The sequence below is a fragment of the Periplaneta americana genome, chromosome 2 (genome assembly GCF_040183065.1).
Source record: "Periplaneta americana isolate PAMFEO1 chromosome 2, P.americana_PAMFEO1_priV1, whole genome shotgun sequence".
NCBI classification, from domain to species: Eukaryota; Metazoa; Arthropoda; class Insecta; order Blattodea; family Blattidae; genus Periplaneta; species Periplaneta americana.
The window spans coordinates 16,758,655-16,786,268 of record NC_091118.1 but is presented as its reverse complement, the minus strand read 5'-3'; the positions used below and the strand labels follow the sequence as shown (position 1 = coordinate 16,786,268).

At 36.5% G+C, this 27,614-nt stretch overlaps 1 protein-coding gene across 1 annotated transcript in view; it reads left to right on the top strand.

Moving 5' to 3' along the window:
• The window catches only part of LOC138714245 (trichohyalin-like), a 221,158-nt gene that overhangs the window by 24,515 nt on the left and 169,029 nt on the right, over window positions 1-27,614 (top strand). Inside the window, exons 7-9 of the mRNA XM_069846595.1 lie at window positions 15,650-15,712; window positions 17,570-17,644; window positions 17,913-18,017. Of these exons, the coding sequence (XP_069702696.1) occupies window positions 15,650-15,712; window positions 17,570-17,644; window positions 17,913-18,017 (243 nt within the window). The remainder of the gene's footprint in view (window positions 1-15,649; window positions 15,713-17,569; window positions 17,645-17,912; window positions 18,018-27,614) is intronic.

Genomic DNA, 27,614 nt, shown 5'->3' with positions numbered 1-27,614 from the left:
AGATATGGAAATATCTTTGGATTTTTTTTCTACGGGTTTAACTATTTGTTATTATTTTCATTTCTTTTATTACACTTTAAGTGGTGATTTTAATATATTAAGTATATTTATTATGGGTGAATACAGATTTAATATAATTAAAGGAATATTAGGTTCAATAATTATGGGTGCTATACAAGCTTAAAATCAAATTAGGCCCTATATTATAACTAGTTTTTTTTTTATTTTTTTATTGGATTATTTTACAAAGCTGTATCAACGTCTAGGTTATTTAGCGTCTGAATGAAATGAAGGTGATACTGCCGGTAAAATGAGTCCGGGGTCCAGCACCGAAAGTTACCCCGATTTGCTCGTATTGGGTTGAGGGAAAACCCCGGAAAAAACCTCAACCAGGTAACTTGCCCCGACAGGGATTCGAACCCGGGCCACCTTATAACTAGTTAACACGGAAAACAGCCAACACGTGCAAAAAGTCACAAACACATAATCCATCTAAAAATGCCAAAACTAATAAATCGATAGTGTAGTCGTTGTAGACAATTATCTTAATTTATATTGCTAATATATTACAATAATAAAATACATTGTATGTTGTTCTATTTATTTTCATGGAGCAATAAAGTTTTAACTATGGCACTCAGAACGATATGCATTTTGAAACAAATGAATTATTTGGTTCTGGATTTTTTGATATAATATTTACGACGTTGTAAACTATCGACAACTGAAGCCGCGGCAACCGAATCCGGGGATATGATTATACAGGGTGTTACTAAATTATACCGACAAACTTTGGGTTCGGATAGATCACCTTCTTTCAACAGTTTTTGTTAAGGCACCCATGGGATGCGAAACTTTCTTTCAGAGCAAGATGGGTTTATGTCATTACGTGGTTGGATCGTACAGGAAGGGATTGAAGTATTTAGTTATGTGAAAAGTGAATAAACAAATCATGAATGCTACAGACACAATTTATTGACAGAAAAATACAGAAAAACACAAACAAAACAAAGCGAATGTAAAGGAAAAGCACTCACTTTAGTGTTAAATCAGCATTATGGATCCATTGCTTTATTGTCTCATCACAAGTGCTGGAACACAAGTCCATTGAGTTCCAGACAAGCACTGCATCGACGTGCTGTACTTTGTCGTACCCTTTCAAGGATGCCAGGCATTTCCCTGACTTCAGCTGCTGCCCAGACGTTGAGTGTTGCAAGATCTTCAGCGTCAACAAGGGTTTCATAATCCACAGGTAGTAATCAAATAGGATTAATACATGATACCGAGCTCAGGCAGTAAACAAACGCGGTCGAGGAATGATACTGCGTTGATGGAGTAAACAAACTGGGTTATATATCAGATCCAAAAGTTTATCGGTCTAATTAAGAAACATCCTGTATGTGAAACTTCGATATCTGTCCACACTACACACGGGAGAGAAAACGAATTTTACATCATTGAAACATTTTCACATTCCTCCACCTCTCGTCACTTAGCTATTCCCTCATTTCGAAGGCTTAATATGAAACTAAAGTAACTACAGTCGATGTTTTATTCACAACAAAATTCTTAAGAGGCAATACGCTTATTTCAGATGAACTTTAGCAACTTGTTTTGTAGTTACGATTTGTAATACAGTATATACAAGACAGTTCGGAACTGAGTTACAATTTTTTTATGGCCAAGTGAAAGAACGCTTGATGTAAAAACCTGAAAATATCATTTTTAATTACAGTAATTTCACACTGTGCCCTCACATCAAACTCATAACGAAACTCAGATCAGACGTCAGTCCGGTGGTCGTAAACGTACTATGGAACGCCTGTCAGTTAGACTATACGCACGTCTTTCAATCGTATCTTCTACTTCGTCAGTAAAGGTAAGCGTTCACTACATCGTATCGCTCTCCTCGTACGAATCGCACGCAACGGATATTTTAAGTGCAGTGCGTTCACTGTAACGGCTCCACCTCATCGCCTCATCGGATTCCCCTATCAACTGTTTAAAACATGACGTCGTACGATATTGACATTACTGAAAGCAGAGGAGTTGAGGTTAGGTCTATTAATTACGTCTGTTAGCGAATAAGAATTTGTAATTGCTTCATGCGTCTTATTTGAAGAGGAAGAAACGAAAGAAAAATTGGTTACATAATATATTTGCAAGAAACGACTTGATTACTGTAATGGGAACGCCTCAAATTATACAATTCTTCGCAATTTTCTACACGCGAAATAAGTTTTCCGTCTGCCATTTTGGAGCGACACTGAACATGGCACAACATAATAGTAACAGTTGACCAATTAAAATTGATTTATTAAAGAAGGCCATGATCGCACGCATCAGAAAAGTTGCCCACCCGAGAAACGTGGTCGGATTTGCCGTGAGGCGATGCGTGCGATACGATGTAGTGAACGCGGTTACATAAAAATTACAGCAAAGATAGTCTTTTTCTGATCCGTGTGATTCGTCCGATGCGTGCGATACGATGTAGTGAACGCTTACCTTAAACGGTCATTGACCTTGTAGAATCCTCGCTTGGCAACATTTGACGTAATGGAATGATTCACTGATGCTGAATAATTAGTCGATATTCATTTAATGCACGGAATAGCAAGACAATCTGCAAACGTGGCAAGGAAGCTCTATTGGCCACGATTTACAAATCGTGAGCTTTCAAATAGACTGATGTTCGTTGCTGTGCACCAAATACTTTGGGTGCTATGCATAGACATTTCGCTAGCCCAGGCTACGAGCGTGCTAAACTAGCCCCGGCTATCGACTGATTACTTGTACAGGATTCATATCTTATCATATCGCTAACAGTTGTTTTTGAATACGAAAAACGTTAGTTAGCTGATCATCCACCGGAAGCCCGCACTAAGAATGTCTATGAATATGGCCCTTGATCTCTTCTTCCTCGGATCGAGGATAGTGGACGGCAACTAGAAGTTATTCCGTTTCGTAAGGTAACACCACTTTTCTAAAACGAATTCTTCACTAATTAAGAAAATATTGACTTCTGTTGACAATATTTGAGAGGTTATTTGATTTCCTGTGTTTCTTTTATTTCAGTAACTATTTTTGAAAGGCGATTGTCTTTTCTTTCGTGTCAGTTTAATGGGTGATTTCATTGGAAATACAGCTTTTTTAAAAATAATTACTACTATAGTTTTTAAGTTAAAGGCATGAAATTTGTGTGCTTAAAGACAAAGAACTGTATTCAAAGAAAAAGACTATAGGCCTAATGGAATAGGCCTAGCTAAGAGAAAGGTATGTGCATATATATTGTAAATATTTAACAGTTATGCCCTTTTTGTATGAGGCCATAATAGGAATTCTAATTATGTAATTAATTTGCAGTTTTCACTGTATGAAGCTAGCACTGCTATAAGATTACTCAACTGTAATGACTACGATATGCATATTAATTTTTTATTTGTAAAATTTTGAACTTAGTGCTGCAAAAATAATATTTTTTATTCTTAATGTAGTACCCTAAAAATAAATATATAAGTAATGAATTATTTATCATTGTGGTTCTAAATGTTCAGTAATGTGTAATGAACAACTTCTGAAACAATCATAGCTCTGGAAATTATAGTTTTTGAGAAAACTTTTTAGATGATAGAAAAATATATATCCGAAAGAAATGGACTGAAACGTCAAAAAAGGGGCGTGGTAGCAGGTGCAGAGTTTAACATCTAAACGTTTTTAATACACTTCCAGGCCTTCTAAAGGTAAAATTTATACACAGTCTAAATAATTACACTATGTAGATTACGAAAAACATGTTTCTAAAAATCGATTTTTGACACCAAATTCTTCTCAAAAAAGAATGCAATAACGTTTTAAAAATTTTGTTAATTAAGATAACATTACCTTTTATTGCTTTTGTTTTATTGCAGTCTAACAACTTTATCAGAATAAAAATATAGGCTGTGCGTGATATTCTAGTCCGCACCTGTGGAGTAACGGTTACCGTGTCTGACCGTGAACCCAGATTACCCGAGTTTGAATCCCAGTCGGGACATGTTACCTGGTTGAGGTTTTTCCGATGTTTTTCCTTCAACCCAATATGAGCAAATGCTGGGTAACTATCGATGCTGGACCCCGAACTCATTTCACCGGCATTATCACCTTCATCTCATTCAGAGGTTAAATAACGTGAGATGTTGATACAGCGTCGTAAAATAACTCACTAAGAAAACTGAAATTCTAACGAAAGCAACTGGCTACCCTATCCCATTATCTCCTGGCCTAGTTGCCTCATAAGTGGTGCCTCGATGGTATAGCTTGTAAGGTTCAGACCTCTGTTCGAACAGTTGAATAAACAACAATATAGTACAAAATAAACAATGGATTAAATTTCTTATGTTCATGTAAAAGATATCACAAAACGCGTTTGTGTTTTGATAACGTTGAATTGTGTGGTTAACTGTTACAGTACAAAGATCTTCATCTTAAGCCTGGACGCTAGGCAACCCATACAAGCCATTCGTTCGTAGGTGAAACAAATAGCATGGAAGTATTAATTAATCTAAAAACATGACATTTTTCATATATATAAGTAATTTCGAGGACTGAGAAATTATTTAAATAATATGTTTTAGAATACCTATACTATACCATAAAGAAATAAATTCAATTAACAAAGACATTCGCAGTACGTCAGATAAAATTTCAAACCTTATTGCATGATCGCCCTACAGAAATATAAACACGAGCAGTTGGAGTGCCCGAAAAGAATTATTAATTAAGGAAGATAGTGATACGACCTACTGGCTACAGGACTATAAATAAATCCGGGTGAGTAAAGGATTCCCTACGAGATGGTTTCAATTCTTGTATCTTCAGATATGCCTACACGTTGCCAGAGCAACCGAAAGAAAACAGCTGAAACAAGACCGTGATGTTGCGCTTCATTCTTTTGTTAACGAAGTCATGATTTTACGTGCGTTAAAATGTTATTGAAACAGAATTGAGAGATTTCTGAAGATCCCTGGCAACTGTTAGCACATGAAGATTTCTGTGAGCCTATTTCGTAATATTGTTTTCGTTCAGGTTCTTGCTGTAGTTTACACTGACTCTTTGTTTTCCTATGTAGCGTAATGTGTGTAACTTACTGTATTTTATAAGCAGATTTCTTGGTGGTCCACCCTGTATATCATCTTCAAGATTTGCCAATAACATCAGAGCATGATCACCTATTCCGTGGGGATCGTTATGGCTAGTTACGCCAAAAATTTCCTGTGGCAAATCGTATTTCAAATGTTTATTGAGAAGATTTATTTTAAATGTCAAGTGTTATGTTGCAGTAATAAAATTTTCTATCTTTCCATTTCGACAAAATGTGATCTGATAATCTACTTGTCTCCGCATATAATTTATTCTTAAATTAATTGAAGTAAATTACTGTATAGGCTACATGCCCTCATTCTTAAAAGTAAGGGAACATCGATTATCGGCAAGAACATTCTTATACAGGGGGGTGCATAAGTAGGTATACAGTAATATAATATCTAGCTTTATTAAGTAGGCCCTACACATGAAAATTAGATAGCAGCAACAATCACATTACACCAATGGAAAACACATGAATTTAACAGACTGATCGATCCATTATCGAATGTAATCCTCATTTGTAGGCCATTTACTTTAACTGTATATTATTACTGTATACCAACTTACGCATCAGCTTGTATTTTGAAATCTTTTTCAAAATCTGCGCTTACAATGGAAGCATATTTAAGGGAGTCTGTAGATCGAGCTTGGACAAAAATATGTAATTTTTCTTTTTTTTTTATCGTTTTTCGGTAGTTTAATATGTGTAAAATGATGATATGATTTTGTTTCTTCTAATTTTGTCAGTTTTTAGTCCTATCTTCAGCAAAAATATTATAGTAATTCTTATAGCAAAAAAAAAATGTTATCAATCTATTTTTTTTATTTAGCCGAATCAATACATAAAAATATGTTACATATGACATTTTTCCTACATTTGTAAATTTTATCACTTCTGAGAAAAGTCCACCGAAAATTGAGGAATTAAACATTGCAAGATATGGAAACTCTGACACCATTTTTCTGCATTTTCTTATTTTTCTGACATTAGTGCACTTTTCTCAGAAAGAATTGTACTCAGAAGGCTGAAATTAACACGCAATATCAATGTGATGGCATTTTATACAGTAGGTTAAAAAATTAGGTTATTTCTACCTTCAGCAAATGTAAAAATTAATTTGTAGTAATTCTTAATGCAAGATAAGTTATCGAAAAAAATTTTTTTTTTCTTTTTGCCAACCTCTCAGTGGAATTTTTAATTTATTTAACCGGTTGTATACATAATGATGTTACATATGCCCTTTTTCCGTCTTTTATAACTTCTGAGGAAAGTATACCCAAAATTGAGGAATTTAACTTTGTAAGATATGAAAGTACAGTCTTCCCTTAAAATGAGCTAAGTCACTAGATGTTAATTCTTCTTCAAAATGAGAATTTGTCAACACGTTGCCAGAAGAGAATTTGGAGGACACATGGTTTCAACAGGACAGTGCCACAGCTCATACGACCAACAACACTGTGCGTTACTTGGAACAATATTTTCCAGGACAACTGATCTCAAGGGGGTTATGGCCAGCGCGATCTCCAGACTTAACACCTCATGACTTTTTTGTGAGGGAATACCTAAAGGATACTATCTACGTTACTCATTCGCACAGTATTTCTGAATTTCAAGCGATATTCAGAACAATGTTGGTACCATCTCAGAAAAAAACATTGAAAACAGTGTTCAGCATCATGATCTATCGTGTTCACTTGTGTGAAGACCAGAACGGCGGCCTACTTCCAGCACTTAATGTAAAATAAATAGAAAAATATTTTCTGGAAAAGAAAAATTGAATTCATGGGTTGCGAGAATTTTTGAACACCCTGTACATTCAGTTTCAACTTTCATGTCACGTTGTGTTATGTCAATAGATTTTTAATTTAAATTGTATCTTTATATCCTTCAATTAAGTTAGTGATTGGCTGTGATATCTTTCTCGGTCTTGGCACGACACTTTCACGTCGTGGAGGATTCCACGTCTCCAATGAGGTCCACTAAGGCTCATGTTTAGTTTCCCAACATCGCACTACATAAAGAGGTGACAATACAGCACAACACATTGAGAACTGATTTATGTTCTAATCTGGATTCTAACTCACGAGTCTACACCTGTGGAGTAACGGTCAGTGCGTCTGGCTGCGAAACCAGGTGTCCCGGGTTCGAATCCCGGTCGGGGAAAGTTACCTGGTTGAAGTTTTTTCCGGGGTTTTTCCTCAACCCAATACGAGCAAATGCTGGGTAACTTTCGGTGTTGGACCCCGGACTCATTTGACTCATTTCACCGGCAATATCACCTTCATATTCAGACGCTAAATAACCCAGATGTTGATACAGCGTCGTAAAATAACCCAATAAATAAATAAATCTAACTCACGACCGAGGCTTCCACATTGTAATATTTTTCAATTATCAACGTCGAGCTTAGGAAACTCCATGTTTGTGTTGTTTTCCTGGTTCCCATGGAGCTATTGATCAAACATTAATGGCTGTGTGGAAGAGTGACACATGGAGCAGTATTAAACTTATTTATTACTGCAAGGTAAACATTATGAGAAATGAGGGCGACAAGAAAGCTATATACGAAGACTACGATGGATTTCCTCCCCATACATGCAAATGCCATCAGATTTGAGGCTCTGGGATTTGAAGAATAATTTGAGTTCTTCAGCTGTCTCTAATAAACCTCAGCACAGGTTGATAACCCGAAAATATTCTCTAGAAAGGAGTCATTGATGTTTCTAGTAGCCAGAGTCATTGCCAGTCCTGGTGTTTGTGTTACGACCCGCTTCACAAAATGTGTATCAGCTCTGCCAGAGGTGACATCTGCATGTCATTCCGTCTGTACCGGTATCTATGTTGTTTGCTTTCATCACAATTTGCTGGTCAGCAACTTCTTGTTTCCATGGCTAGCTACCCAAGCTGCTTATTTCCAGAAAAGATGAAGGCGAACTGACTAGTAACATCTGACCCGCTTTTAGATAACAATTGTGTTTTGTTGTTTTTTCTATAAGCATTATGCTCCAAATTTAAAGTGGTAAACCTGTGGACCAGGTACCCATTGGTTATCATCTACATCAAAATCCGTTAGCACTAATTTTCCTCTTTCCTACACATTTATTTGTATTTCCGTCTTCCTCCGTGACATGTTTCACTCTTCATCCAGCCAGGGATTCAGTCGCGTCACAGACTTAATGGCTTATTTATTGATCATGCTCCAAAGCCTGCTAGAGAAATCACGTGACCTTGTGTTGTGGGCTGTGGTTGGGAATCCCGTAGCTGTTTGCTGCATTGCGGGCTTGGCTATTGAAGTATTTGCCAGTTGCTATCCAGTGTTTGTAACGCATCTTATTGTGTTTCACAGTAAGTGGGGTTGATATTGGTAACTTCTGTGCGTTTCCTTATTGAAACAATCAAAGGTAAACTTTATTATCTTTCTTACTTACATTTTGCATAGTTACTGTACCGCTTTTCCACAGTGGCGAGTTACAAACCAGATCTGTTCACTGCCCAGTCAAACGCCACAAATCCGCCACTTGTTTACTGAGATTCATGATTAGACGTAATCATTGCAAATTTGGTAGTTACCTCATGTCAGATAATATTTAAAGTTTTTCAGTTCATGAAAGATAGCACGCTTACTATTTTTTTTCGAGATTCATATTCTGTCAAAAGATCAACCATACTATTATTATTTTGTCGCAGACCGTTGCACGCTTTCAGTAACACAGAAGAGGAAACAGTCTGGATTTGTACACGAAATATACTGTATCTGTCAAATGTAATAGTAACGTATCTCAGTTCACTTGTAAATTGTTCAGTTTAAGTATAGTGTACGTGTAAATTACTTTTGTGCAAGATCGTGCGTATTTGCTTGGTTTCCGCACAAAACCAATCCGCGGAAATTCTAAAATTCCACATTCAGTATTCCCAACCTAACACACATAACAATTTTCCTCTTCTTACCGCTTAAGTGACATATTGATTTTACTGCTTTAGGCTTTTAATATATTATTTTTAGAGACATTCAATATAGCAATAATTATAAATTGGAAACTTACAACTGCAATTTCACCTAAATTGCACTGTTAATTGTTTCTAAATATTTGCAAAAATTAAGTAAATTCTACAACTCCACTAAAGTTACTGCATTCGTGATGCAAGTAACATTAAGGAAGCCGTGAAAAATCAACAAGATTCCAGATGCCGATGTTATTACTGCAATATTTTATAGTCTATAAATAATATTGTTAAAATATTAAAATGAAAAATAAATCATTACATAACCTTACCGTTTGTTTTAAGTTCGCATTTATAGACTGGGGAAAAAAACAGACGTATATCACGGCCTGCTGGAGTATAGTAAACATTTTAAAGCAACAATGTTGAAGATAGATATTTTTGTTTTGCAAATTTGCCATCATTAAATAGAAACCAAGATGGAGATTTCATTGCAACTAATTAGAAATTCCTCTTTCAGGTATGTAATAAACGATTTTCGCACAAAATAATGCACGATGCACGAGCGATATGTTTTCTTTCAATTCTCGGAAATTAAAAAAGCTCAGCTATGTTTCGCTTTTTTAAACTTTTCCTCGAACATGAAAACTACAACATCCCGCTCTTGTAACGCATAAGCTTATTACTTGTGTACAAGTTCCCATAAAAGCTGTTTGTGTGATGCAGTGAATTCTGGTTCCAGTTTCCTGATTCGTCAGTCTCGTTGCCTTGGCAGCTTCAGCATTCCCCTGCGCACTTCTTTCCAGTCTTGTAACTCTCCACGTTTCCTTGCAGAGTAAGTATAAATATCAGTGCTGAAGTCGTATTTCAAGCTACTGTGAGGATTTTCTTTAATGTACAGATATAATTCTAAAGCCTAATACATGGACTAAGTGTGATCAAACAAAATTATACGTAGTCTGTAGATTTCAGTGTCATAATAGTTATAATTCCACTGTATTAATTAGTTTGTAGTTATGTTTCTAATTTTGCAGATATATAATAGTGTATGCATTTCAATAATGAATTTTATTTTTCTTGCATCATAATTCTTTCACTAAAAGACAGTGGACTGTATTTTGCTGATTTTGTCGTAGTTGTTGCCTGGTTCTTCTTTGATTAAGGCTTTTAATTTATTAGGCCTAAAATTTCGGGTATTATTATTATTATTATTATTATTATTATTATTATTATTATTACACGGTACATAGACAATATTGAAATTGTCGATTAAAAATAATGTACAGATCTGACTCTGCGGTGTGTAATTTTCTGAGTACAGCTGTGTATTGGATATTGAAATCTACAAAACTTGAGGTGGTTTGATGACATTATTACCATTAGAAATGAAATAGTATTATAGTTAATGCAATGATGTTAGAACTGCAAAACTTGCGTAAGATACTAATATTGTTATTAAAAATCAAATATTTTTAGTTATTAATCGGGGTTGAGTCTTTTTCATAAACTTAATGGCGGTGTGGTGTCGATACTTACATGCGTCATTCTCTTCGGTATTGGCTCGAGAGAGCGCAAAAATTACAGTTCCTAAGGAAAGACCAAAAGGTATTACTTACTGATAAAATAAGAGGCCTACAAAATTATGTAGTCTCCCGATCATTTCAGCAAGATCTCTTAGCAGGATAAAAGGATTTTACCCTCTACATGCAGCAGCTATACCAAGATGCTATGTCTATTGTTCGAAACCATAGCAAACCTGACGTTTTTTTTTTAACTTTCACCTACAATCCACACTGAACTGAAATAGCTATTGCTTTACTCCCATATGAAAAACCCACTGATCGTCCTGACATTGTTACTTGCGTTTTCGCGTTTAAACTCAAAAACTGAAGGTGGATAGGTTCAATGAAAAGTATTTAGCATAAAAAATCCATTCAGAGGGAATATGTTTCATTATTATGGAAATAAATAACTTTCAAAATGTCTGGTATTCTACATTGAAAATAAATCTGAGAAAATTTTATTTGAACGTCTAATGAACTTCGTTTGTAGCATTTGCTGCAGAAGCCACTAGTATGCTAAAATATTGGTCAATTATAACGTAAATTCAATGTTGCTTTATTTGTGGATTGTTGCACAATTCTTTAATGAATGAAAAATGCCTGAATTTTCAGAATTTTTATAATGTAGTAGAGTTTATTCTCTCTGCCAGGAAGAAAAGCATCCGTACGAAAGAATATTTTCTATTATGAATGATCGAAAGAGAAATTCCTATCCAGCAGCGTTGAAATAATGAGAGCTAGCTTATGCTAACTGTAAGCAAAAATTGTGCCGTGGATTGTGATAGGTTTTATGACAAGATACTGAAAGACCGAAATTTGTAACGTAAAGTAAGATGATCTGGAAACACTCAAGATAATGATCGTGGTGAAATGATGTCCACTCTGTATATGAATCCAAAGTTTTGTGTGTCCTGTCAAGATTTGACGACTTCAAGTTAAAATAATGAATCCTACAATGTAAAGTATGGATGAAATGGAATTCTATTAATTATATTTCTATATTGTAATCCAAATATTATTTGTATTTGAACCTCTTCCATGCAGAAGCATTTTATCAGACGATATATTTCAATCTTTTTTCTAAAACCATAAGCGTTTATACAACTGTTTATAATAGGTTTTTATTATCTCTTTCCAATTATATTTGATTTCGTGTTGTAGGCCTATCGTTTTATTCCGATTTTTATTATTTTATTTCGTTTTCATTATTTTATTTATTTTTTAATTTTTGCTTTCGTATTTCCTTATTTGATTTCGTTTTTAATTTTCTTTTTTTGTTTTTCATTATTTATTAGTTTTTTTTGTTATTTTCGTTTTTATTTTCTTTTGTTTTCCATTATTGTATTCTTTTATTATTTGAATCTCGCGGGAAAATTTTAGAACATGGATTGCACTTACCAAATTATGTCTTAAAATACTAAAAATAGCAGATTTGTCTGCGTTTGTCGAATGCGCATTATTATATTTACGAAAAGGCACTTTTCAGTCCCAATAATTTATTTTGTGTGCACAAGGTTGGAATTTTGAAGTAAGAGGGAAAGGGTGCAATCCATGTTCTGGAGCTTATCCTTCTGTTCGTTCTCATTTTTTTTCGGTTATTACTATTTTATCTCGTTTTTAATTATTTAATTTCAGTTTTCATTATTCGATTTAGTTTTTTATTATTTTGTTTCTCTTTTATTATTTTTATTTTGCTTTTGAATATGTCGTCTATGATAACGGTAGAAAACCATTACTTTTGTGAATTCGAAGTATTTTGTCACTTTGGCAGCAGATGTCGCTGTTCAGGACAGTGTGCTGCCATCTATTAAAGGAAAATTAAACAATTTGATGTGTGAGTTCGCCATCTCGTGGAAGAAAAAAAACCCGATGTGCATCTATTTATTATTCAATGATGTGCATGTGTAGACAATAATAGATCTAAAATATTATCTATAAAAGCGTCTCCTGTAACTTTTTAATGTCATGCGCTTTGATTAATGAAAAATAATCACGTTTCAGTCTTTCTACTTATCTTGTTTTCTTCAATTTTATATTTATCGAAATTCCTTTACATTATTAACGTTGGCAGCATTGTATCTAAGTTTTCTGTTTTCGTGCGTGGCAATTGCGGAGTGAAGTCGAAGTATATGTTGTTAATATTCGTTCTGATATAGAATTAGTGTTTCGTTTATTTTCTTTGTGACATTTTATTAGTCGCTTGTGTTTTAACGATAATACGTGACTTGTGAGAATCGTAGAAATAATTTTTTAAGCCGTTTTATTTTAATAGTTACTGTACTTAGTGTTTTCCTAACCTTCCATGTAAGTATTTGGTCGGTAATTGTGACAGAGTGCCCTTGAAAGATGCAATCTCACTTATTTTTATTCCTATAAGATAGATGAAGTACTAGTGACTTCTGAATAGTATTTCACTGTTGTTCTTCTTTCTGGTGTGCAGGATGGCAAAACCCAACCCAATCCCCGACCTGAAGCAACGGGTGAAGACCCTGGAGGGACAGGTACGTCTGCTGCTTCCTCTAATAGAGGAGGTCAGGGTCCTCAAGGAGAGGTTGGACTCGCGGTGCCTGCATGGCTTGGAGGCAAGGAAGGAAGAGGAAAAAGTAGGGAGTAGTGACGACCTTAAGAAGCTGCAGGAAAGATTGAAGCTGAAAGAGACAGAATTGAGAGAGACGCAAGCTGAACTGGAAAAGCTAAAAGAAGACTCTGAAAAGGTAAGAGGCCTGCTGTTTATATTTACACATTTCGACCCTCCCAAGTACTAACATTATAACTAAATTTTTTATGGTTTTGAGTTGTCCTAGTTAATATGGTCTTAAATTGTTTCTTTTTCTCCCAGTACTGTCATTGTATAGCTCTAAACCTCCCCAATTGTATGTAAAATCTTATTGTTACTCTACATTTTTGTATACACTAATTTACACGATCATTTTAAAACGTCATTTTCATCTCCTGAAAAATATAAAAAAAGTGAGTTACAATGTTAGTACTTGGGAGGGTCGATTTATTACTGAAGACCTTAGAATAGGTCACAGTTAAGGCTTTATTCCACAGAACTATTTGCTCATACCAAACATTCAGAAAATAGGAGATGTGGGAAATTGAAGAAGAGTTAAGACGAATCTGTATACCCAACCATGTACACAAGGTTGGCATGTTTTAAAACAGTACGTTTTGAATGATGTTTTTAAAATTGTTTAGAATAGGGCTGGGCGTCAGGAGAGAATTCTACTCTCTCACGGGGAGCACTGTGACTTCTCTTGAACCTCTTTCTGCCCACAAATGGTCAAACATCAGGAACAGATGCCCCACTGTTTTAGAAATCAGAAATATAACATTGTATCAATTCAAAATTGGACTGTCAAACTTTTTTATAATGTTTCAGAAAATTATTTCTCACTGTTAATAGATGATAGATCTTCAGTGAAATAGCTATAAACATTCAAACACAGGTAAATTTGAAAATATTATTTTTTATGAAATTCGCTATTAATTTTCAAAAATGTATGTTTTTTAGTTAGTGCAATATTAATTTTGTGAACAAATAACCTTATTTAATTTAATAAACAGTGCGATAAATTTAAAATGTCTTAAATGCTGGTTTCCCGAATTTTTTGTTAAACAAACTGGAATTTCGCTAGTTTAAGGCCTAATAGCCTATCCATCTGGCAACCCTATGTATAAAACATGTTTCATATTTAAAAAAAAAACGTTAACTTTATGATTTTCAACAGTTAAAAGATTAATCAACTCAAAATATCATATCATAGAAGATGGGAGAGTCTCAATGTACGAAATATAATTCCTGAGTATCCAAAGAAAAGTTCAGTAGCATACTTTTGATTACTTACAGGGCATGACTATTTGCCTACACACTTGAACAAAATTGGAATTTTTTCTTCACATTATCCATTGTGCAGTCTTCTGAAATAACTAAATCAGAATCACATGTGCAGCCTTTCCTCTAAACCACACTGTGTGTGAGAAATGTAGGACAGCAAGTCAGCTAATGGCTTTATTGCCAAGAACTCAGCATTAGTTAGCGACAATGTCAGCAATACATTTAAAAAACGCACTATTTCATGACACTGTTTAAAAAGTATAAAAACGCTTTAAAACAAAACAAAATAGGTTTTTTTATTTTATTAATGGAACTGTTTTTTTTTCCAACCCTGCGTGAAGAAAATGTGAAGATAGTATTAGAATATCGTGTTTTTTACTAGTTGACAGTATATTTAGTAGTTGGTTGTGTGTTATTCTGTTCCTTATCGTACTGCCACATTACTGACTGAGCTACATCTGAGTCTGATTCCTTTGAGGTTACAGGAGAAAGTAGAACTGAGGCAGAAATATGAAGCGATGTGGCTCAAGCGGGAAAATGTAAGTGATTAGCTGTTGCCATTTTACAGATAGAGTGATTGCACAGCACGAATAATTTTAAAATAGGCAAATATGCATATGCTAGGGTGTGTTCAAATGGGCATGTAATTGAATGATAAATATGGGTACGCTAGTATATATCACAACATAGTGAGAGTAGCAGTACTGCTAATATCTGAAAGATGAAAAGGGCGATAGCTAAGTGACAGGAGGCCGATGACAGTGACAAGGATTGATTGGATTATGTGGGGGGATAGGTTAAGTGTGATTTATATGGTGCCGCTTGTATTTGCTTTGAAAAAGCTTCCTTATTCACCGGCCAATTTTCTGACAAAATTTTCTAATGAAGGTGGTTATTTATTTGACCAGAGTCTTATTTTGAATTCCCATTGACTAAAATACAGTCAATGACGTGTCAGTCAAAGCAATAAGCTGGTTGATTTTACTAGCAACTTCTAAAGAAATGGCATATCAGGACTTCAGGGAATGAATCTCTGAACAACTGGTGAATACATCTGTCTTCACTGCAGGCATGATGTGTACAAAATGTAGTTGGTTGTGTGTTATTCTGTTTCTCATCGTACTGACACCTTACTGACTGGGCTACATCTGTCTGAACCTGATTCCTTTGTGGTTACAGGAGAAAGAAGAACTGAGGCAGAAATATGAAGGAGAGCACCAGTTGCGGCTCCAGCAGGAAGAAGTAAGTGATGAGCTGTTACCATGGTTACAGATACAGCAATTAGACTGTTGAGGGTACATTAAAGGTTGGAGCAATAGCACGAAAAACTTTAAAATAGGCAGACATGCAGACGCTAAGGTGTGTTCAAATGGGCACTTCATTGAATGATAAATATGGGTACCCCATTATACATCACAATGTAGTGACAGTAACTTTACTGGCAATATCCGAAAGATGAAAAGAGCGATAGCTAAATGATACGAGGCTGGGGATAGTGATAAGGTTGAGTGGGTTAGGTGAGGGGATAGCTAAAGTGTGGTTTATATGGCTCTGCTTGTATTTGCTTTGAACAAGCTTCCTCCTTCACCGGCCAATTTGCTGGCAAAATTTTCTAATGAAGCTGCTTATTTATTTCACTAGCGTATTATTTAGAAGTCCCATTGACTAAAATACACCCAGTGACAAGTTGAACGTGTTCAGGATTAATACTCACTTAAAGCGATAAGCCGGTTGATTTTACAAGCAGCTTCCAAAGAACTGGGATGTCAGGACTTCAGGGACTGAATCTCTGAACAACTGGTGAATACATCTGCCTTCAGTGCAGGCACGAGTGGTGATATAGGCAGCTGTCTACAAACCACATTTGATAAGACGCACGTGTGGCATGATGTGTTGTCCTTGTCCTGTGTAATTGGGTCCTCCAATGCTAGTTCCTTAAAAAGCAAAGGTTATGTCCTTCGAGCTTAAGATGAAAAGAAATAATTGACTACTACTGCTAAAGAAAAATATCTGTGAGGACTGTTATTAAGATATTCCACTGTTATAAACAGTTAAGAAATGAAAGAGGAGATAGGACCGTGTAAATGATTATGAGCTAGCGAATTTTCCAGCCAGATATTCATTCTGGAAAAGCATCAAGGTAACGATAACAAGGAAAGAAGCTAGTAAATAATGTTAAAATCAGCAACATATAAATCAAGCTTAAGGAGCAGGAGGCTGAAAACTATGACAAGATTACAGAGGGTTAGATGAGGGGATACAACAATAGGACAGACAGGCAGATCAAACACATTACAGCCATAACCAAATCACCCTGGGTTGACATGTAAAGAGCTGAGTGATGGATTATAAAATAAAACAAACAATGCCTTATTAACATACATTTATGTTGTACTTAGGAACAGAAACACAACCTAGAACATAGCTATACAAAAATGTGTCAACAGTTGTAAAGTAAAAAATAATAAATCCGACAAAATGTCCATTTTTGAGAAATTGGCTTCACAAATCTGGATTCTGTATTCGATACACATACAGCGATATCGTTTGCTAGTTCAAGGATATTTCTGTTTTTTTTTTATGGCAGAGATAGACGAGAAACCTACTTAGCATAAATACAAGATTGCAAATAATAAATACCAAGAATTTACTAGCTTCTTTTACAATTCCGAGGTATTATTGCATTCCTTAGATCCAAAACAGGTAAGTGTTCTGGGAAGAAAAAGCACGTATAGTTTCACCATTCCATTTATAATTTTCTGACCGAGGGCAAGTCTTTCACTGGAAGTCCATGATTCTGCAAACTTTTCTTTTTTCTGACTTCGTCTTTGTCTATGCATATGCCCAGTTATTTTAGGCGAGTTTATTTTAGGGCTTATCATAAAAATACAAATATAACATTTAATGGAGATCCATAGGCAGAATGAGAGGCTTGCTTTAAAGCCTCTATCCAAGCATTATACGTTGGTAGCTGTTGTCTCATTTCCTGATGCTGTATACCGGCCATCAGCTTGATTCCTTCATGAAACCTGTTGCTTCAAGTCAGACTATCACCTAACTAGCTGAGCTTTCTCTAATTCAGAATTGTTTATATTACAGAGTTACCAGGATGAGCTGGGGAAGCTGAGACAAGAACTGGAGGCTGAGAGGGAGATGAGGCGCCAGCTGGAAGAAGTAAGTGTGAGTCGTTGCCATGGTTGCAGTTACAAGGGAGTGTAATAGCTGCATTCAGTCACTTCTGATTTTAATAATGATGATGATAGTAATAATACTAATTATATGATAATATTAACACTAAATAGTATTATTATTATCATAAAGTCATCATAATCACCCTCGCCATCATCATCACCATCATCATCATCATCATCATCATCATCATCATCATCATCATCATCATTTTCATCTTCATTTCTTCTTAACCAAATTTGTTTAATTACAGAGTAAAGTGGAAGCACTGCGGGCTCTGCGAGAAGAACTGCAAGCGAAGGGGGAGGAACTGAAGAAGCTGGCAGACGAACTGCAAGCGGAGCGCCAGAAGACAGCAGTAAGTGTGAGCTGTTGCCATGGTTACAGTTATGAGCAATGATTGATACAAACTGTTACAACAGAGATTGCGACCAGCTGCAGTTGGAGAGTAAACTTAATTTCAGTTTCCAGAACAATTACTACTACTACTACTAGTGCTACTACTACTACTACTACTATTACTATTACTACTGATACTACTACTGCTATTACTACGACTACTATTACTACTACGACTACTATTACTACTACGACTACTATTACTACTACTACTACTAATAATACAACTACTACTATTACTACTACTACTACTAATAATACAACTACTACTATTACTACTACTACTACTAATAATACAACTACTACTATTACTACTACTATTACTATTACTACTGATACTACTACTACTATTACAACTACTACTACTACTATTACTATTACTACTGATACTACTACTACTACAACTACTATTACTATTACTACTGATACTACTACTGCTATTACTACTACTTCTACCACTACTACTACTACTATTATTACTACTACGACTATTACTATTACTACTGATACTACTACTACTATTACAACTACTACTACTACTATTACTATTACTACTGATACTACTACTACTACAACTACTATTACTATTACTACTGATACTACTACTGCTATTACTACTACTTCTACCACTACTACTACTACTGTTACTACTACAACTACTATTACTACTACTATTGTTACTACTACTACTAATACTACTACTACTACAGCTGTTGCTGCTACAGCTATTACTATTACTACTACTGTTGCCTCTGACATTACTATAATTATACCTACTGTCACTACCACTAACATTACTGTAGTTATGGCTACTGTCACTACTACTGACATTACTGTAGTTATGGCTACTGTAATTACTACTGACATTACTGTAGTTATGGCTACTGCCATCAGCTTCACTCAGCCTAGTGAACTGTCACCTAGCTGACTGAGCTTCCTCTGACCAGATTGTTTTGTTTGCTGCAGGAGCTCAGAGCTGCGGCTGAGGTCAGGCCCAACCTGCAGCAGAAGGACAGCCAAGGCAGGACTGAGCTACACCGGGCAGCGGAGCGGGGGGACACACACAGGGTGCAGCTGCTCCTGGATGCAGGCAGCCTGGTGAACGCCGAGGATCATGCTGGCTGCACGCCCTTGTGGCTGGCTGCATCTGAAGGCCGCCAGGATGCGTGCAGGGCGCTGCTGGCTGCCGGGGCGCGGCCGGATGTGAAGGACGGATCAACTGGCCGCACTGCTCTGCATGTGGCTGCACTCAATGGGCGCCCTGCAGTGTGTGAGCTGCTGCTGGCAGCTGGGGCGCGGCCCAACGAGCCTGATGATGCACACCAGTGGACTGCACTGCACCGTGCAGCATTGTTTGGCCACGCCCCAGTGGTGCAGCTGCTGTTGCAGCATGGCGCTGAGCGGGGGGCGAGGGATAAGCAGGGACGGACGGCCCTGGACCTGGCGCGTCAGTATGGGCACACAGAAGTGATGGCCATGCTGCAGGGCTGAGCAGGCGCAGTGCTGCCAACACGACAGCAATACCATTATACCACAGTAACCAGTGGGAATGTGTTGTGTTGGCATCACTGCTCTGCGTGTAATGCTGTTACTTCATTGCTCTAGGCTGTCGTCACTCTCGTGTTGTGTGGCTTTGTTGTGGTTGGAGCTTGACACGCCACTGATACCTTGTGAATATTATTATTGTTATTATTATTATTATTATTATTATTATTATTATTATTATTATTATTATTATTATTATTGTAATCATCAATATTCGATTGTCTTTATAATTCTGTTGAGTTACTGTATACAGTATTCCAATAAAAATATGGAAAATTGTTTATGTTGGTATCATTTGTTGTTATTGTATGATTGTGATACGCCACTTATTCTGAAGCATCTCACTGCGCTATTTGAAGGGCAGTAAGTAGACCTATGTTGCCTCGATCTGTCCTATAACACTGATACGCCACTGACCGCCGCTAGTGTTCCTACTGCTCACATGCACTGCAATACTAATGCCATTTTTATGCCGATATTGTTTCGCAATATCAATGTGAAGAAAGCATTTCCGTTGGCATTACTGTTTCTGTCCGCCATTTTGTAAGCGAGGTAAGAGTGAAGTTAAGTAGCATTTACACCTCACGATACGCGAAGGAAAAAACCTTCCAATTATTCTAATATGAGCCTAACCCTATGGATAGAATTATCCCTGTACACCCCTGCCTACGGAATCAGTCATTTAGTATAACTTATTACAAAACACTACATCGGACACCCCTGAGATATTTTTCGCCATTCAGTGATTCTACATAGCCTACACAATTAACGTCAGACATAATGAGTCCGATTTATTGTTTCCATTCACCTCCACTGCCGACGTCAGTATGAGGTACAAACATCAGTTTCTTCCACTACCATGCCTGCATTTAAAAAAGAATGTTATGTTTTATTTAACGACTCTCGCAAGTGCAGAGGTTATATCAGCGTCGCAGGATGTGCCGGAATTTTGTCCCGCAGGAGTTCTTTTACATGCCAGTAAATCTACTGACATGAGCCTGCCGCATTTAAGCACACTTAAATGCTATCGACCTGGCTCAGGATCGAACCCCCAACCTTGGGCATAGAAGGCCAGCGCTATACCAACTCGCCAACCAGGTCGACGCCTGCATTTATTGTTCCTAATTATGTCAGGTGAAGAATACAATGCGTGCAGTTCTGTGTTGTGTAACTTTCTCCATTCTCCTGTAACTTCATCCCTCTTAGCCCCAAATATTTTCCTAAGACCCTTACTCTCAAACGCCCTTAATCTCTGTTCCTCTCTCAGAGTGAGATTCCAAGTTTCACAACCATATAGAACAACCGGTAATATAACTGTTTTATAAATTCTAACTTTCACATTTTTTGACAGCAGACTGGATGATAAAAGCTTCTCAACCGAATAATAACACGCATTTCCCATATTTATTCTGCGTTTAATTTCCTCCCGAGTGTCATTTATATTTGTTATTGTTGCTCCAAGATATTTGAATTTTTCCACCTTTTCGAAGGATAAATCTCCAATTTTTATGTTTCCATTTCTTACAATATTCTGGTCATGAGACATAATCATATACTTTGTCTTTTCGGGCTTTACTTCCAAACCGATCGCTTTAATTGCTTCAAGTAAAATTTCCGTGTTTTCCCTAATCGTTTGTGGATTTTCTGCTAACATATTCACGTCATCCGCATAGACAAGTATCTGATATAACCCGTTCAATTCCAAACCCTCTCTGTTATCCTGAACTTTCCTAATGGGATATTCTAAAGCGAAGTTAAAAAGTAAAGGTGATAGTGCATCTCCTTGCTTTAGCCCGCAGTGAATTAGAAAAGCATCAGATAGAAATTGGCCTATACGATCTCTGCTGTATGTTTCACTGAGACACATTTTAATTAATCGAACTTGTGTCTTGGGAATACCAAATTCAGTAAGAATATTACATAAAATATCTCTCTTAACGGACTCATATGCCTTTTTAAAACCTATGAATAACTGATGTACTGTACCCTTATACTTCCATTTCTTCTTAGTAGGCCTATACATTAGACCTATATATAATATGCCTATCAAGTACAGTATCAAATATATTTAAATTTCCAATTCAACGTGGAGTAGGAATGGCCTGTTAACCTGGAGCCCTGTATCCTGTAACTCTACGACGTGGGGCACAGCTTTAAGCCTACTTCCTTCCCCAGGAAGCCATGCTGCGGATAACATCGCCTTAAATTCCGTCGCCCTCGACGGGGTTCGAACCCGTAACCAGTTGCTAGTACGGTGACGATGCTCCTCTGTTATCACTTGCAATAAAAGTTACATTGTATACCTTGCTCTTTTGTAAGTCTGGCGTTGTGCTGACACAACTGCAGAGGAGTCCGTGTAGCTATATTCTACAAAGCCATGTCGACGCAATTGCGCATTTTAACCCTCTTCACTGCATCAGCGTGCGGGATGAGTTGCTCATTTGTCTTGTTCCTGTCCGGACTAGGGAGTTTCTATATCCCAGGACGGGAGTCAAATGTGGAAATTTTAATTGAGGTAGGCTGGATATAGTTTTGTATTCTATTACAGCAGCTTGTTTATGTACGAGATGTGGAAGGGAAATGAATTGGGTCTATGTATTGAACATTTTTTAGAAATAAGAAGACCTACATAATTGGGACGCATTCACCATTCTGTAATTGTTATAATTTATGAAAATATGCAGATTTGTTTAGTTTTGTCTGATCCTGTATTTTGTACAATTATTAAACATAATCTAAGAAAAAAGTACTGTGTACATTCTCATTGGCTGAATTAGTCCCGACACACAACTGCCCTCTATCTGTTGTGGGTGGAATCTGAGCGCTATTGCCTCCGTTTAGTCAGGCGGCGATTCGAGTCGAGTGCGGTTGGGTCCTGCGTTCGATGCGGTGAGTCACAATTCAAGACTTCTTTCTCTGTAGATCGTATAGGCTGCATGAAGTATGTATTGCAAATCCCTCGGGGACAATGTGTTACGACTGAAGTAGGAAATTGATTTAAAGTAGAATAAAGCCCCGAGAAATGTAATAAACAGGAAAACATAGTTCGCATTTGAGACCTGAGTTTGAATTGCGATTGGATTGTTACATCACTTTCCGTGTATATTAAGTGCTTTGATAGACTTGAATTTGGAACTGGAATTGTGCTAGTAGATGCTTAAGAATATTGGAAAAGTAGGATGGAATGTAGTTACAGACGAAATTCGATATGGATACTAAGTAGGTTGTTAATCAAGTACAAAATGCGCTGAAATATGACGTCAGATGACTTCTCATTAATAGATTATAATATGTAACTTACCTGTAGAACCAAACAACTGAACAATCCGGAATATCTATGTATTTGCTAAGGGAGTTTACATTAAACGGATTTAAAATATTAATATGTTCTTTGTAGGGCGGGAGGTTACATATCCATGTATTTGTCTTAATCTGGACCATAATGCATCTTGTTTGTGCAGGAGAAGAGTCCAACAGGACGCACAGGAATGTCACAATCGTCCCCAGACACAGATTTGTGTATGTGTTCGTTTGTTTATTGATACCAGGTAACGCGTTTGAATGACGTAACAGATATTTTGCAAAGTAGGCCATTTGCTGCATATAGCTGCTATTTAGCTGTAAAAGCAGGAAATATAGAGACATGTGGTGTGGAATTAGATTTTGAAAACAATATGTAGACTGTATATTGTCAAGATTTTTAATAATTAAGCCCTAAATTTTAATTTTGGAATTCATCCAGTAAATTAAAATGTAAAAATATCAGATAAATTCGAATTGCGTACTCTTATATAATTACTTTTAAAAGATTCTAGCATTGGCGGCATCTGGATTTCTTTTTGGGGGTTTTAGAATGTTAGGAGACACGGAGAATAAGCCTCCCTGTATCCACGGGTGATACGTTCTAAGGACTATAATGGATAGCAGCGTATCCTGTATACAGGGATATTTTATTTTTAATTCAATTTTTCTTGTACCTGAGGTTTTGAATATACTTCACTCCCACCCCTTCTACTAATGAAGTTCCAACTGTCCTCCACACAGAACCAAGGCCGCATATAATAAACAGTACTGAGTTAGCGACTATAGTACGTTCCAGAGATATGTTCGCGTTTTCCAGTGACGAAAGAACTTCAATATTGAATCATATTTTCACACAGGTACTATCGTCCATTTGCTTACGTCGCATCCCGATTTCCCCCACTTGCTTCTGCTCGCCCCATTGTGAAAGCTAGCGGCTGGGCTGTCTTAGCTCTTTTTTGAAAAAAAATAATTTCTGTTAGGAATTGGACGTCTACGTAATATTATACAACTGTTTAAAATAACTTAAATAAAAGAGCCTCGTTAAGTAATTAACTGTCACGTGATTTTCCCCCTTTCCACGATCCTGCGACAAAACTACTTGGACGGACAGTAGATAGCATGTCTGAGTAATTTTATGTGTGAGGTCGGGCAGAAGTGAAGATTGAATTTACAGTACGTAAGGTACTCTTTTATAGGTTAGGTACACAATTATTTCAAATAAGTTACTAGTACGAAGGACGAAACTGGGTATTGGAATTAGATGCAGTAGTCTATAGTGCGATAATATCCACAAAATAACTGATGTTGTATTGAAATGAACGGCCACCATTTTCAAAAATGTGTTTAAATATCCATATTATGACTATTTTTCAATTTAAGTTCATTCTCTATATTGTACGCTAATGTACTGTAGACAGTATAATATACACTGCATAATGAATACGTTCGCATGGATAACTCGGTGAGTAAAAACACTTATTGATAATACTGTACAGCATTTTGATTAAAGAAAACCTAATGAAAATTATCAAACCTAAATTTGCGATATATCATGGTTTACGTAAATGGATGAACTACTTTTCTTCACTCCTATACCTAGTAGTGTGATTTGTTTGTATTTTACGCCAGTATCATCGAACGCCAGTTGTGGAAGTGGGTGGCAAACGGTGTTTCCGGTTCTCAACCGTTAATCCAAAGGTATGGCCAGGTTATTATTAAAAATGTTTGTCATTTACATACAGTCTTAGAAAGAAGTTTTGTCGCATAACTACTTTATAGGTCCCACAAAGAAACAGTGCGCATGATTGGATAAACAACGAAACAAAACTAATTTTATTACCTCAACTAGTCATTCTCTTGTGAACCAGGTCGCTCGTCCTCGGATCATGCGCACTGCCTCATTTCTGGGACTTACATGAAGTATCTACGCGACAAAACATTTTTAGTATCTATGCGCCAAAACTTATTTGTGACTTTTTGTGGGTGTTGATTGTTTTTTGGTATTAATTAGGTATAATATAGCTGAATTGTAATGCTTTACATACCCTGTAATATCACTTAAATAATTCCCCTAACTAACTCACATATAGACTACGTTGTTTATGAGTTAGATGGGTTAGCTAAGTGATATTAAGTATGTGGCAAGGTTAGTGGGTAAGTGGAGGGGTTATTTAAGTGATATGATATCATACCTAAAACATTAGATATCTTTAAGATATGGAAATATCTTTGGATTTTTTTTCTACGGCTTTAACTATTTGTTATTATTTACATTTATTTTATTACACTTTAAGTGGTGATTTTAATATATTAAGTATATTTATTATGGGTGAATACAGATTTAATATAATTAAAGGAATATTAGGTTTAATAATTATGGGTGCTATACAAGCTTAAAATCAAATTAGGCCCTATATTATAACTAGTTTTTTTTTATTTTTATTGGATTATTTTACAAAGCTGTATCAACGTCTAGGTTATTTAGCGTCTGAATGAAATGAAGGTGATACTGCCGATAAAATGAGTCCGGGGTCCAGCACCGAAAGTTACCCCGATTTGCTCGTATTGGGTTGAGGGAAAACCCCGGAAAAAACCTCAACCAGGTAACTTGCCCCGACAGGGATTCGAACCCGGGCCACCTTATAACTAGTTAACACGGAAAACAGCCAACACGTGCAAAAAGTCACAAACACGTAATCCATCTAAAAATGCCAAAACTAATAAATCGATAGTGTAGTCGTTGTAGACAATTATCTTAATTTATATTGCTAATATATTACAATAATAAAATACATTGTATGTTGTTCTATTTATTTTCATGGAGCAATAAAGTTTTAACTATGGCACTCAGAACGATATGCATTTTGAAACAAATGAATTATTTGGTTATGAATTTTTTGATATAATATTTACGACGTTGTAAACTATCGACAACTGAAGCCGCGGCAACCGAATCCGGGGATATGAATATACAGGGTGTTACTAAATTATACCGACAAACTTTGGGTTCGGATAGATCACCTTCTTTCAAACAGTTTTTGTTAAGGCACCCATGGGATGCGACACTTTCTTTCAGAGCAAGATGGGTTTATGTCATTACGTGGTTGGATCGTACAGGAAGGGATTGAAGTATTTAGTTATGTGAAAAGTGAATAAACAAATCATGAATGCTACAGACACAATTTATTGACACAAAAATACAGAAAAACACAAACAAAACAAAGCGAATGTAAAGGAAAAGCACTCACTTTAGTGTTAAATCAGCAGTATGGATCCATTGCTTTATTGTCTCATCACAAGTACTGGAACACAAGTCCATTGAGTTCCAGACAAGCACTGCATCGACGTGCTGTACTTTGTCGTACCCTTTCAAGGATGCCAGGCATTTCCCTGACTTCAGCTGCTGCCCAGACGTTGAGTGTTGCAAGATCTTCAGCGTCAACAAGGGTTTCATAAACCACAGGTAGTAATCAAATAGGATTAATACATGATACCGAGCTCAGGCAGTAAACAAACGCGGTCGAGGAATGATACTGCGTTGATGGAGTAAACAAACTGGGTTATATATCTGATCCAAAAGTTTATCGGTCTAATTAAGAAACATCCTGTATGTGAAACTTCGATATCTGTCCACACTACACACGGGAGAGAAAACGAATTTTACATCATTGAAACATTTTCACATTCCTCCACCTCTCGTCACTTAGCTATTCCCTCATTTCGAAGGCTTAATATGAAACTAAAGTAACTACAGTCGAAGTTTTATTCACAACAAAATTCTTAACAGGCAATACGCTTATTTCACATGAACTTTAGCAACTTGTTTTGTAGTTACGATTTGTAATACAGTATATACAAGACAGTTCGGAACTGAGTTACGATTTTTTATGGCCAAGTGAAAGAACGCTTGATGTAAAAACCTGAAAATATCAATTTTTAATTACAGTAATTTCACACTGTGCCCTCACATCAAACTCATAACGAAACTCAGATCAGACGTCAGTCCGGTGATCGTAAACGTACTATGGAACGCCTGTCAGACTATACTCACGTCTTTCAATCGTATCTTCTACTTCGTCAGTAAAGGTAAGCGTTCACTACATCGTATCGCTCTCCTCGTACGAATCGCACGCAACGGATATTTTAAGTGCAGTGCGTTCACTGTAACGGCTCCATCTCATCGCCTCATCGGATTCCCCTATCAGCTGTTTGAAACATGACGTCGTACGATATTGACATTACTGAAAGCAGAGGAGTTGAGGTTAGGTCTATTAATTACGTCTGTTAGCGAATAAGAATTTGTAATTGCTTCATGCGTCTTAATTGAAGAGGAAGAAACGAAAGAAATATTGGTTACATAATATATTTGCAAGAAACGACTTGATTACTGTAATGGGAACGCCTCAAATGATATAATTCTTCGCAATTTTCTACACGCGAAATAAGTTTTCCGTCTGCCATTTTGGAGCGACACTGAACATGGCACAACATAATAGTAACAGTTGACCAATTAAAATTGATTTATTAAAGAAGGCCATGATCGCACGCATCAGAAAAGTTGCCCACCCGAGAAACGTGGTCGGATTTGCCATGAGGCGATGCGTGCGATACGATGTAGTGAACGCGGTTACATAACAATTACAGCAAAGATAGTCTTTTTCCGATCCGTGCGATTCGTCCGATGCGTGCGATACGATGTAGTGAACGC